This window comes from Phaseolus vulgaris, chromosome 10 (assembly GCF_000499845.2).
Source record: "Phaseolus vulgaris cultivar G19833 chromosome 10, P. vulgaris v2.0, whole genome shotgun sequence".
NCBI classification, from domain to species: Eukaryota; Viridiplantae; Streptophyta; class Magnoliopsida; order Fabales; family Fabaceae; genus Phaseolus; species Phaseolus vulgaris.
In genome coordinates, this window is record NC_023750.2 from 39,456,390 (window position 1) to 39,471,672 (window position 15,283).

General features: G+C 29.5%; 1 protein-coding gene across 1 annotated transcript; it reads left to right on the forward strand.

Moving 5' to 3' along the window:
• The first annotated feature begins 8,800 nt into the window (after window positions 1-8,800).
• LOC137819646 (protein TILLER ANGLE CONTROL 1-like) lies at window positions 8,801-14,343 on the forward strand. Its single transcript, XM_068623551.1, has 5 exons — window positions 8,801-8,956; window positions 9,119-9,164; window positions 9,419-10,035; window positions 10,266-10,419; window positions 14,196-14,343. Exons 1-4 carry the CDS (start codon window positions 8,951-8,953, stop codon window positions 10,416-10,418), a joined length of 822 nt encoding a protein of 273 aa, XP_068479652.1. The 5' UTR covers window positions 8,801-8,950; the 3' UTR covers window position 10,419; window positions 14,196-14,343.
• The last annotated feature ends 940 nt before the right edge of the window (window positions 14,344-15,283 follow it).

The following is a 15,283-nucleotide window of genomic DNA, read 5'->3' on the forward strand; positions in this document are numbered from 1 at the left end:
TTATTTGTTTTTAAGGCAACACCAAGACCCATTAATAGACAATAGATGAAGGGTGCAACCCAATTGGTGCAAAGCATTTGCTCAATGCTACAACAAGACAATTAGCTATGAGTCAAAACATAGTACCATCATTTGAATGTCATCCAAATGCCCCCTTAACTTTGTTTCCTCTTGGCCAAGCCTTCTTGGAAACCTTCTCCAACTAAGCTTTCACTTTCATGGAACATTCTTCTTGTGAATGTCTGGTTTGCCCTCGTGGAACCTTTGCCTCCTACATTGTCCCTCTTCAGCTTCACACAATCACACTATGAATTATGGACCTACTTTTTAGATCAATATATTCTAAATTATCTTCTTCAGAAAATGGCTACAAATTAAAGTACGTTGTTGTGGCAGACACTGCAGCATTGAGGAAGACTTCATTGGACTATAGCTTATACCGTCCTTAGTGGACAACAAACAAGCGAGAAGATAAATACATCATCCTCACTATAGTCTCAAATTGATGAGAAACTTTATTTGTTTTTACTAGTTTTATCCACTTGAACAAAATTGTTTGTATTTTGTACCCGTCGACGAGTCGATCTTAACCGAGGTGACCGACCATCCGAGTCAAAAGATACCTTAAAACATGCAATAAATGATGGCAGTAACGACAGTTACATTAGCCCTTAATGAGTCATAATTCGTATCCCAGAATACGCGGTAAATATCTGACCCAAATATTCTTCAGATATTTCAAGATACTTATGTATCAATATACCTCCCTAATAACCAGGGATCATGATGCACATCAACGAATAACTGGAATCTGGCACATCATAAGAAGGGTCCATGACCAACACTATAAATAAACCATCTACGGAGGTGTAAGGTACGCTAGTATTTACTTGATAGTCAGAGTACATTTTTTCAGGTTAACTTCGACTGAGCATCAATATTTGTGGGAGGAGACTCAAAGAAAAGAATCAAAGAATCACCGATACATGAACAATTGTACTACTAGTCTCAGATATTATCTAGGTTCTCTTCACCTATAAAGATACATATTTAAAAAAACAAAAAGAATTGTGATTTGTTAATTATTTGATGCCCGTGTAAATATTAACTACACATTTTTGTACGTGAAGATCTTGATATCAAGTGGGGGTGGATTTGCTGTGGCCATATAAAGAAAGCTTTTTCCACAAAATTCTATAAAAAAATAGAAGAAAAAAAACTTTGATGAGTCCCAATCACAACAGTCTCCAAAAGGGTGAAGACAGCAATTTAAGTAACTCACTCGTGAGTAATATTTATATATATCAAATATCTCGCCACCAAATTGATAATTGATATTCGTACTCACTACTTGTGGAAGAAGAAAAACTCATCATCTTACCCACAAGTGTTGTACCTGTAGTTTTAGCATTAATATTGATCACTATCTTCTCCTTCAAGCTGAATATTAGAAAAGAGAAATGCATTATAGAAGTTAATGCAAGAAAAATTATCAAAATTAAACAGTAGTGACCTGAGTAGTAAGGTGAATTAGGGGTTAAATTTATAATTTCTTATTTCAATTATGTTTTGATGGATAAGGAGCATGAAACCCTAGTCCACAGACATCAAAAAGTTTTCCTACATAGCGATAGAATGGAAAATAACAACAGCAAGTAGTTCATTAATGTGACTGTGCACCAACCACCAATATCTCGTGGTCGGATATTCTTTGACATTTCAATGTTCAAACTTCCAAATAAACTTGACCTTAAAATTTACTTGTAAAAAACATTTTAAACTTTCATTAAAAATATTGAAAATTTTGTGTTGTGTTATATACCCTCTTCTTGTTCATCTCTCTTCACTAAAAAACATGAATCACCACTGAAAGCTCATCTTTACATAACCCTCACCATTTTCTGCGTATTGTAGCTTCTTCATGGTACATTCATGAGTAAATTTACTAAAAAAATGTCTTTGAATAGTTTAATACAAATTAAAAAAAAATCCTAATAAAAATTAATTCATTTAATATATTAGGAACTCAACTTGTATATATCTATATATTTACTTCAGGAAATAAAAATTATTTTTAAAATATTGAAATTTAATTAACCACTTACTGTGAGATCCTAAACTCAAATGTCACGTTCTATTGCTATAGGGTTCTCTTTTAGAAAATTTACAAAGCGGTTGTGTAAACTTTTGAAATTGCAAATCTAACCTCGTCATTAATTTAGATAGTTTGTGGAAGGTGCTTTAGATGGAATTTTTTAAACGCATCATAATTTTTTTATTTTTTATCAGCAATAATATATATATATATATATATATATATGAATCATTTAAGGAATATTTCAATCCATATAGTAAGTAGCTATAATTTTTTATTGTTTCATTTAGGCTCTGTTTGCTTCCATAGATGTACTGTTCACAAGGAAAGAAGTGAGAGAATATCGCTGGTTTGGATCCAAGGTTTTGCAGGGAAGAGGAGGAGAGGATATACTGTGAACAGTAAATATCCTCTCCCCTCAAGATGAACAGATGTAGAGGGAAAGCCACAGCATCTGTTATTTATGAATTTACCCTCTTTCATCTACAAGAGTTTTTAATATTAAAAAACAGTATTTTATTTATTTATATAAGATGTGATTTTTTTTTCTAATTTTATAATATATATTTTAGACGGTAAACTTTTTTTTTCCTAATATTATAGTATTTTATTTATTTATATAAGATGTGATTTTTTTTTCTAATTTTATAGTATATATTTAATATTTAAAGAAATTATTTAAAGTTCTCTTTTTATTTAATTTTTTGTTGCGTTTATATTAATATATTTTTTATAATTATTATATTTATGAGTTTGTAATTTATTTGATAATAGTTTTTTATGAAATTATTTTCTACTGTTAATTACATTATATTTTTTTTATTATTATATGGTTTTTAATAATAAAAAATATTATCTTTTATTTATATAAGATTTAATTTATTTATTTATTTATTTTCTAATTTTATAATACATGTTTAAAATTTTAATAAATTTTTTGAAGTTTTATTTTTATTTAATTTGTTGAATATATATTTTTTTCTAATTATAATTTTTAAATTATATATATTTATATTTAATATATATTTATTTTTTATTTTTTATTTTTAAATCTACGAAATATGTGAAAGCTGTTTATTTCTAAAAAAAATAGCTCATTTCATTATTAAAAAACATTAATAGGCATGAATAAATTTGTAAAGTAACATTTAACAATTTAAAAAAAAAAAAAAACTCTCTCACAATCATCATATCACTCACAAACTCCCATAAACTTTTCTCACACATCCACCCTAACATACCTCAATCCAAACAACCTCACTTTCTTCGCACTTTCTTCTCATATCCTCACATATCCACTCCCTCAAATCCTTACACATCCACTCCCCAATCCAAACACACACTTAATATACATCGATTTCTAATCCTACACCAATAACACTATGGTTGCAAAAATTCGTCAAATCACACAGTCATGAAACAAAAATGGTATTTGTTTAGTGATGAATTGGAAAAATTCATGTCTGAATAATAAAATTGTTGACGTTAATGTTGTATTTGTCCTTTCATTCTCATTGAGAGTGTGCCACCGTAATCATGAGACATATATTGTAGCGAAGGACTTAATAGCAGTTATTAAGGTTATGAATCTTGATCCCCAGCCATTCATCAAAATTAAATCACAATATATAGCAACTATTTATACATATCAATCATAATTTTTAGGTAAATCTCATTAATTGTTGTTGAAAATTCCTACTTGATGGGAGACCAATTGGTACTTGATTCATTGAATTTATGAATGATGGACATTCCAAAGAGTTGAAGATAGTCTTTTCAAGGTATCTTGAAAATATGACAAACATTAATGATATATTTTTTTATAAAGAAATATTTCTCTCTCTTTATATATAAAAGAAACTTGTGAAAAAGAGATGAACAAACAAATGAGAAAAACAACGTAGAAAATAAATTAGAGAATCGATATCCATCATATTGTGAGATTAAAAATCCTATTGAAAGGTTAGAGAAACATTATTTTTTTCAACAAACGTTAGAAATACATTGTATTTTATTTTTGTTGGATGAGATTAAATATTACGCTCCTAAAATGAGATAAACAAATATTATAATCTTAATCTTACATGTGTCATTATTATAATTTACTCTATTTTCTTTTGTATATTTACTTTTTCTGCAAATGTCCATTTTGTATGTTTAATCTTCATACAAATGTTCATTTTATATCTACACAGAGAAGAAATAATTAATTCTGATTTTTCCAATAATTATATTCCAAAAATTATTAAATAATAATAAATTTATTACTCATCAGACCAAAGTAGTCAATAATATGTTCAAACTATATTTTCGTATTCTGTTATGACAATAATTACGCATTGACAACTTGTTTTGAAAACAATAATATCTTATTTTGTTTTTTCAATAACTATATCATAATGAGTTTAGATCAACATGTTAAAACCTCACCATTTCTGAAAAAATCCAAAAGATGAGAAGTAAATGGAAGGAGTATAAGAAATTAAAAAGAGAGTAATTGTTAGTGAAACTCAAATTGTGTGACAACTTCTTGTATGATGTTTATAATTAAGCTTACACATTTATAAAGATTAATAAAAAATATTTAATGATAAAATAATTTATAATCAAATAAATATTAAGGGATTGTTAATAAATACTTGTAAATATAGTTATTTATAACATTTAAAATAAAAAAACTGTATTGAATATTTGGATTTGTTTAGAAAGAAAGAAATAATTATATGTAATATATAATATGAAAGAGAAATAAAATATATCTATAATTAATATAATATAATATTTTCATAATATAAAATAATAACAAAATGTTTTATAAAAGTAAATGGTACTTCAATATTATTATATAATTCTTACATCAATAATTCTTTTTTTTTGTCACTGCTTGGAGGGTGTTGGAGAATAAGATTGCTACTAGGGTAAATTTGGGAAGGCGAGGGGTGGTGGTAGAGAATCCGACGTGTGGTTTGTGTGGGAAGGTGGAAGAGTCGTCCAAGTATCTGTTTTCAGTCTGTGAGTTTACCTGGCGGGTGTGGTGTCTTTGTTTTGAGTGGCTAGGAGTGTCGTTGGTTATTCACAAGGATCCTTGGTAAACTTCCAACAATTCAGGTTGTGTTCGACTTCTGATGTGGTTAATGACGTTTGGGGGGCGATTTGGGTTGGTGTTGTGAGTGGAATTTGGAGACATAGGAACTTTGTGACCTTCGACAAGGGCGTGGTAGATGCGCTCAAAGTATTGGCACTAGTACAGGTATGTTTGGTCTTGGATTTTTGCAAAGTCCTGTTGTAATCCCTTTACGTACCCCAACTGGGTTTTGAACCTAGTGGATTGTATGAGGCTGGTTGTTTAATGCTTTCTTGAGTTTAGTTTGGTTGTTCCTTATTTAAGTTGGAAGGTGTCCTTTGATAGGAGGTTGGTAAGACGCTAACTCTTTATATATATGGGTTGGACCACCTCTGAAATGGTTCCCATTTATTTATTTTTTATTGTTGATAAAAAAAATTCTTTTTTTTCTCTTAATTTTATATATATATATATATATATATTAAATTTTGAATAGAAAAAATATTAGGGGGCTCCAAGAAACCCCAGTCCGTAAAGTCTTCCCTTATTCACCTTTCAATTTAGTTTTATAGGATCACCATTGATTGTTATGTCTTAAAGATGAAACATTTCTGGTTTCTTCTAGTCTTGTATTCAAGTATTCAAGTTGGATCTAATTTAAAAAAAATTAAAATTAGTCAAAATATTATTTATGAGAAATGAGAATAATAACACATATATTTTTTTTTTAAAATTAAGCGTTAGAGTTACATCATAAAAGTAAACATGGCAGAATATACTATTTTAAATAAGAGTGTGGAAAGGTTTTCACCAGTTTTTTTATCAACTAAGAAAGAATGAATAAATAAAAGTATTTAAGAAATACTTTAATCCTCTTAAAAAAAAACTTATATCTAATTGCTCAACACAACTTGTTTCAACAACATAAATAACTCATATAAATCAGTTGCACCTATATAACTCCCAACAAGGTCTTTCTCTTTCTTGCAAAATGACAAACAAAAGAGTAAATACAAAATATCTTTCAACATAGCAAAAAAATTTAAAGGCTTGTATAAGAATTATATACCAGCATTGCAAATATCTTTCCTACGTCTAATCATACCATTTGAGCAACATAATTCCTCTTACTTTTCAATTCAATGTCAATAAGTTCGTAGAGCCAATGTTTGGTAACCACAAAAAACAATACCAGCAGGTAGTGTCCTTCCGTTGATTCTTCAAGAGAAAACAAGAGACCAATTGCTTCCCTATGCTAACTAGCCAAGTAACTTCTACAAATAGTTACCTTTCTTGACCGCTCTAAAAGATTGTTTCCCGAAACAACCTACAACCATGTACCTTTCATAGTCCACAACCAGTTCAAGTGCAGATAAATTAACATAAATCCAGCAACAAAAACTCTTATCATCTCACCGATTCATTAATCAGATTTTACTCCCATAAGTTACCTGATGCACTTCAAACACTGAATCTGATGCACTTCAAACACTGAATTAGATATAAGTACCAATCTGAAAGAGAATAATTAAAACATGATAGAGTATATTTCATGTCTGCTCATGCTTTAAGTTGTGTCATATATAAAACCTCTTCTGCTTCTACCTTAGCATCCTTGAAAACTATATTGTTAAACTGCAACAATAGAATTATTGGTTAGTGAATTTTGTAACATAGTTTACACCTCTTTGTATACGTGTCAAATATGATTTATTATTATTATTATTATAATAATGATTTTAAATTTACATTGATAAATCATAATCCTTGAATATAGATTATTTTTGTTGTTATTGTTGTTTTCGCCTTTTAAGTTTTTTATACACAAAAAGTGTGGTACCTTTCACCTTTAAATTTTATTGAAGTTTACTTTAAAACTTTTTCTTAATTTGTTTTAACTTTTTAGCTCTAGTTATTTTTACCAATACTTGTACTTATAAATTTACGGAAAAAATATTCTACATATAACTCTAACAAAGTTATTTACACATCGAATCAAAATCATTATGTGACACTCCAACACTAATCACGTATTAAGACCACTAATTTTCAAGACAATACAATAACCTTTTTTATAACATTTGTATGAGGAAAAATCTCCACTAAATAAAAAGTTTAACCAAAACTCAGGACGATACTATCGTGGCACCTAATCCTTAACCTATAATCTTAACACCAAACTCTATCATTAGTTAACTCATACTCACATATTATATATTGCCACAACCATAACTTTCACCTTCAATGTCCTACTCACTCCTCACTGTAACAACGAAATAAATCTGAACTTTTCGTCTGGAAAAAAACAATTTTGAGTTTTGATTCAAAGTTGATTTCTTGCTAGGTTTCTATAAAATTGATGGTATTTAGTGATAAATATATTTTTCGTTTTTATATTTTTACGTGAAATTGATTTATGTAACAATTTTACATAAAAAAATATAGGAAAAAAACATATTTAACCTAAAATTTATTTAGCAATTTGTGAAATTAACAATTTAAGTCTTATTAGTAATTTTTTTTATATTAGCAAGAAATGAGCTTCTTGCATAAATCTTTAAAATTTTACTAAATAGTTAACTATATGACAAATTCCATTAAAAGGAAATTAAGTTTAAACTTTTTAATTTAGTTAATTACGTTACATTATAAACTTTTATAAAATCAATTAGACGTTTGTCGTCAATCTGTTTAAAATTAAACTATATTTTGGTAAAAAAAAGTATTAATATTTAATATATAAATATCAATTAACAATTCAATCATGATGTACTTTACTTAAGGTAATGAATAGACGCAATATGCTTTTTTTTTCTGAAATTAATAATTTTAGTGTGATAGACCTTTGAACGAATTCACTTATATAATTAAATATATTTATTTATTTCAAATTTCAATTACAATATATTTATATATAACATAATATTTAGAAAGACATGGTCATAATTGATACTATCACTCAAATTTGTATACATACTACTTAACAATTTCTCTTTTTTAGGAAATCACATAACAAATTTCTTTTGTAGAATATGAATTTAACCTCCTGAATTAAGGAGTCATTTGATTTTATCATTCATTAATAACCTTTTTTCTCTTTCTTTTTTACAATAATGAAGATCGAATTTAGTATCTTATACAACTGTTTCAATTTTGTTTTATCACTAAACCAATTTTAATGAATACACACAGGAAACAATTACTAGGAAATGAGCTGGACCAATACGAGCTGGATTTTAGATTGCATCCCAACTGCTTGTTAAAATGACCCATGCAAATTTTGGGTTAAACGTTGGCAACAAAGAGAAACTAATCATCCAGGAAGAGACCTACTAGTTCTATACCAAAATCAATATAATTTCCCACACCGTAACGTAGCTTTCAATATCAAATTTGTGATTAAAATTAATTTGAAAACATTTCTCAATTATATGTCATCAATAGTACTGCAAAACCAATTCCACGAAAATCTAAAACAAACAAACAACACCAAACGTTTCTGTAAATGAAAACTTCCCATCAGCATGTGCAACGTGAAGGTGAACAAGTACTGATGAGAAGACTAACATGATGACTCTTCAAGCATACTATGCTACGGACATATGAACATGGCTGAACAACATGGGGGCCAGTGACCACGTGGCACAGCCTAGTTCAACCACCAATGTTGGTCCTCTTTGCGGGTTTATTCCTGTTCCTTATTATGTTGACCTCCACACTCCCTCACTCCATTTCAATATTACCCAGCACAGCCCCATTCTCTGGCCAGCTTTTCTGAACGAGAAAAAACGATGAAGGTGATTGAATTGAAACCATGCACACAACCATTTTGTTCCTCATGCATATTTTCAACTTATTGTACTACTTTTCCTTTAGTCCTTTATCTGGAGGTTGGAAGTTTATCATATGTAGTGTTCTTATAGGTATTCATGTTATCTTCGTGAATTGTTTTGTCACAGATCTTCAATTGGGTGCAGAAAAGGTTTCATCATAACTCTCTGAAAGGTTTGACCCTCTTTCTATAACTTCTCTCATTTGCAATTTAACAAATCTCATCCTTCACAAGCCTCATTATAAACAAATCTTCATGATTATATATAGGTTGTTAGTTCTTTTTCTTCTGTTTTTTTCAAGAGAGTGGCAACTTTTCTTCTCTGATGAACTTTGTTTAACCAAGTCAATGGGATTATATGATCCATACTTAATCAACCTTGACTAGTGTCATCTTCTCTTCTAATGAATCCTTTGGTTTCACTCAGATGGGTTTGCTTCAAACATGAAAAAGACTGAACCTATAATTAACAACGCGGACAGCCAAGCTTTGCTGAAACAAGTTGCCCTTACTGAATCACTTGGTGGATGGGAAGACGGAATTCTAACCATTGGCACTCTTGGCTATGATCCCTTGAAGTCCATCAACCCTCACAAAGAATACTTTGCTTTGGAAATTGAAGTTGAACAAGAAGATGGTGAAGGAGAGGACAGCATCATGGTGGATGAGCAGGAGGAACTGAATCCATTGATATACAACACATTTGAGCACAGCCTTGAGAATATTGTTAGTGAAAACTATGATGATGTGGATGTGGTTAGGAGTTTCAACGAAATCGTTGTGGCTCCATCTGTGATTTCTTATGAAGTGATGGAATCATACGATGTGGAGGCTGATGAAAAGAAGAAGAAAGGAGAGAGAATCACATTGGCTGATCTCTTCTTAGCTGATTCTGATGTCAAGATAAAGCTTAACCCTGCCAAAGTCTGCCACCTTGCTTCAAGTGAAAAACCAAACCTTAAAGCAAAACATGGACTCTCTTTTGCCAAGAAGCTCATTCCCCGCGTTAAGGAGAATCCCCATCCAATGAAAGATATAAAAAAAGTAAGTTACTACCCAAAAAAAATCATGCCCTATAACACTTTCTTATTCAACAAAAAAAACATTTTTTACAATGCACAGACTTTTTACTGCATTGAACTAATATATATTACAATGTAAAACTTTTGGTTGTTTCTTGGAATTTATGTGTATGTATGTATGTAGTGTTGGAACCACAGATTGCAGATTTGCTTGAATTAGTTTGATTAAGTAAAATTTGTAATGCTGTGTAGCTGATGAAGAAGATGTTGAAGAGGAAAATCCACCCTGATCTTGACGTTAAGAATCACAAACCAGAAGGTCAGGAAGTGAGTGCAGCAGGACTAAACCTTGATGATAATCACATGAATGAAGGCAATGACTCAAGTTATTTCCTTTCAATTTAAGGTATGGCAGTTCCAAAATCCCTTTTCCTGCAATGCCTTTTATTAGCAAAAGATTTGCAGTAAATCATGGATTGCATCCAGTTTAAGAGTGTTCCTCATCTATGGAAAAAAAAAATAAAGGCTTTATTTTCTCATCACTAAATTTTTATTAATTTCTTAATATATATTCTTTAATAAAAAAAAGTATATATTATTATTACTAAATGTTAGATATTAATTGAAGTTGAAATATTTTATAAAAATATCTTTAAACAAAGTAAAAATATACCAATATTTCTGTTTATGGATTGGAACACGAATAGATAATTAATGTTTAATCTTCAACGTTTCCACATAGGATTTCTTACAATTAATTCTCTAAGTCTGAAAGAATATTGACCTTAACTTCGTAATAAGATGATTTTAGGTGAGTGATGCTACTCACATTCACTGATTAGGGTAGAGTGTTAATTGTTGGCAACTTTGCATACGTTTTTCTCTAATAACAATCTGTATATTAATAGTATAGACATTCTGCTTTGTGAATCTAATCTTTAATAATCATATATTTATCCGTTGGTACAGATCAGTATATCATCTTAAGGCTAAATTCATAATCTGTGTATTATTAAATCAATTTTCTTCAGTCAAACACTATATATATGTCAATCAGAAAAAACTTTATGACAAACACTTTCTACTATTGTTTTTTCTTCTTTATACACATATGTTTTTATGTACACTCTTAATATAAGAGTGTTTATACTTTAACAATATTGTATTGAGAATATTTTACCATATTAGATGGAGAAAAAAAATTCTTAAAATGAAATAATTTTAAAATTATATTAATCACTTAATTGTTCATATACAATTAATATTTTCCTTACAACAAATGGTTAGGTAAAAAAACTCTTACAATAATATTAGGAATGTCAATGCGGGACGGACAATGCAGGCTGACCCGCGGGCTGACCCGCAGTCCGCTACCAAAAAGTGTGGAGTGGGTTCACTAATTTAGCCCGCTGACCCACTTTGACCCGTCCCGCATAATCCAGAGCCCACGTGGGCCAATAGTGGGGCGGAGCGGGTTGATCCGTTGGCTCGCATAAATAAAAAATAATTTATTTTTTTAAAAAAAAAATCATATCCCATTTACTTATTATTATAGTGTGACATTTATTTTATTTAAGAAAAAATTGAATTTAATGTACTAAAAAAATAATGTTTTATTTTAATCATTTAAAAGAGTTAGTTTTTTTTATAAACAATGAAAAATAAATAAATAAGAACCACTTTAGGGTATCCAAGTCATGTACAAAATAACATAGAAATGAATAACCTCTCCTCCCAAAAGTTTGTCACTAACTTCCCACTAGAACAGTACAGTTTGACCAACCTAAATAAATCAATTATGTTTAATCGAATACAACCAAACCAGGTCAGGGGATCCAGATCATAAAAGAAAAAGCAAGCAGAAGGAACTTTAGAGCATGTTTTTAGTTTAGCCATGGAGTTAGTATGAAGAGTGACACTAGGTTTAATTTTAAGTAAAGTCTTACATTTAAAATTTGTTAATAAAAAAATAATATAAAGAAGAGATTTCAATAGGATAGTTAAAAATTAGTCATTTTCATTAAAATATTTTGTAGCAAAACTTTGATAAGATATTCTTATACATTTACATACATATATAGGAAAAATATATGCAAAGAAAAACTTTCATTATTTTTAATCAAACCTTCTAACAACCCTCATTCTTGAATTTATATTTTTATCTTAATTGAATGAATTGAAACAGTGATAAAAAAATTTAATTTTTCAACACTAGGAATAAGTTTTTTATAATTAATAAAATTTTAATTTAAAAAAGAAATCCTTATGCGTGCTGACTCACAAGTCTGGGAGTTACCTCTTATACGGAACAGGTCAATGAAATAAATCTTCACTCCATTCTCAGGACGGGCCAACCCAACTCACATTTTGTGAGTCGAACACGGATGAGTCTATGCGGGATGGAACAGCCCGTATTACCACCCATAAATAATATCATGCATGTAAAACCTTTTTTTCTGAAACACATCTTATCGATTTAACAAGTCATGGCATAGAATTTACAGCCACGCATATGGTACTAGAGAGATGTATGCATGCATTTTAAAGCAAGGAGGTCATTTTCCAAATGATAGTCATGGACCAATTATTTGTTAAGTTTGGGTCCCTCCTACAAAATAACCCAGAAAAGTCCAAGCATGGAAGTCAAAATAACATCTTCTCATCAATCTTAAAAAGTGGCAATTACGAATTGCTTTCTCTTGTTGTGACCTTTTGCCAGCCAATCCAATGGGAAAAAGAGGGGACAAAAGCCACACTACATATTTATCTCTTTATTATTCTACTTTTTTATTCACAATTTTCAAAACTCTAATTGTGTTCATCATCTTCTTAATTAACTTTTATTGGTATCTCTTCAAAACAACCCCCGATTTTAGAGAAATGTTAGAAAAAGGAATTTTAGTTTAAAGTGACACTAGTTAATCTTTTTTTTTTTAAAAAAACAAGGCAACTAGTTAACTAATTTGATTAAAGGAAATCGTGCATTTATTATACAATAAAATTATAAGATAATTTATATAATATTACTTTTTTATGTGTTTTTATCTTTTTCTATCACATTGTTATATTCCTTTTTATAAATTATACAAATTTTAATATCATTTCATTTTATAGAGACTACATATAATTATTTGTAGCTATAATTGTAGGATTTGATGGAAATATATAAAAGTATACATAAAGACATACACATGATCATCAGCTGACAAGCTGTCAAAGACAATCGGTTTTGTATTGACACTCTTCTTATCATATAGCTATAATTGAGTTTAAGAGTAACTACATGATTCTTCCATGAATTCGATATAAAAAGAAGGAAGACGAAATATCTATTTCTAATTAATGTATTGATAAAAAAATAATTAGAAATCATATATTATCGACTGAAAATAAATTTAGTTCATAGTATATAAGTGAGTCAAAACATCATTTTGTTAAAAGTTAAGTTAAATTTAAAGACTAGTTTTTAAGATGGTATTAGAGCAATTTAGAACTTATTTTAACAAGAGTGTGTTAGGTTTATTGTGTTATCCGCTATCAGATCAGATCATTCATAAATATATATAATTTCTCACGCACGAGTTAATAGTTTTCGACCTAAGAGAATGTATTAAAGATTCTACGTCGATTATAGATAAGATCAGTTCATAGTATGTAAGTTAGTACAAATCTCACTTTATAAATCGGTTTTATAAAGTTGAGTTAAACTTAAAGTCGACTGCTTAAAAAAGTTTATAATTTATTTACAATTTACAAAATTACACTTCAATTAAGAAAAACTAACTTAATAAATAAACGAGTAAGTAACAGGTATATTACATGTTTATACATTATATTCGAAACTCGCGACGTGAAGAATGATTATAGGGACATATATAAGCTCTACACACGATATCTCACCTTTTTATAAATTAAACTTGTATAAGTAATTAACAAATTATTTACAGTTAAATAAAAGATCTATTTATACTATATACAAATATAGTTTCAAAGTTCTTTTTTCAAAATATTTCTCAATATAGTTAATGACATAAAATACTTTGCATGGATCATGTATATATGAAAATTAAATTCGTGTTTTATATACATAAGCTAAAGTTATATAAGTAGATCTATTTGGTTCACTATAACTATGAAATTTTTTGGTTTAATTGAAGTGAAAAAATTTGTGGGTTGTTGCAGGTACTAGCTAGTGTTGAGCTGGGGGGAGTATCAGTGTTTAATTATCTGGAAACGTAGATTTGTTTATGATATATGTAAGATTAAATACTTAGATTTTGTTCTTGTTTATTTATGACCAATGCATTGAACCCATGTGATCATTCTGTAATTTGTGGTATCCTTTTGCTTCTGTTGGCTTTAGTTTAATTTGACCAAAAAATGAGTGTCTCAAAAAACTTCCACCAAAAAATGACAAACGAATAAAGGAATGCAATTCCTATAAATTTTATCATCGTTCACAACAAACTAATATGAGTGTCTCAAAAATTATTATGTCCCCACCCCCTCACAAAAGTTGGTGCTTAGTGTTTGTCTAAATATTGCATGATTAATGTACATTAACAGTTTCGATGAAGTTCTACTTAAACAACACCCATTACTTTTACTTTTAGTTTTAGTACAAGACGGTGGAAACAATGTCATGTAAGCTACTTTCTTTCATTTTATTTATTTATTTTTGAAAAAAAATATGTTTTGCTATTTTAAAAGCCTAAAATAGTTTTAATTATATGATTGGAGTTTAAAACTAACATGTGCTCAAGAATCAGCAGAAACCCATGCAAGGCAATCAAACTCAATACTAGTCACATTTACACGATTCTCATTCTGTGCATAGTTTTAAATCCTTCCATCGATGACTAGTTAATTGAAAACATTACAAAATAGGGATGATTGTGAAAATAAAATAAAAAAATAACATTGTGTGTTGGGAGATTTTAAAAGAGGATGTCTTGAAGGCTGTGAACGAGTTTGCAGATAAAGGCAGGTGGCCCAGAGGGTCAAACGCGTCTTTCATATGTTTGGTGCCAAAGGTTGACAACCCGCAGCAGCTAAGCGACTTCAGACCTATCTCTTTGGTAGGTTGTTTATACAAAATCGTTTCAAAGGTTTTGTCTCTTAGACTGAAGAAGGTGATGGGTAAGTTGATTGATATTAGGCAATCTGCTTTCCTGGAAGGAAGGGGCCTGTTGGATAGTGTCCTCGTTGCTAATGAGGTTTTAGAGGAGGTGAAGCGGAGGAAGAAGAGTTGTGTTTACTTTAAAGTGGAT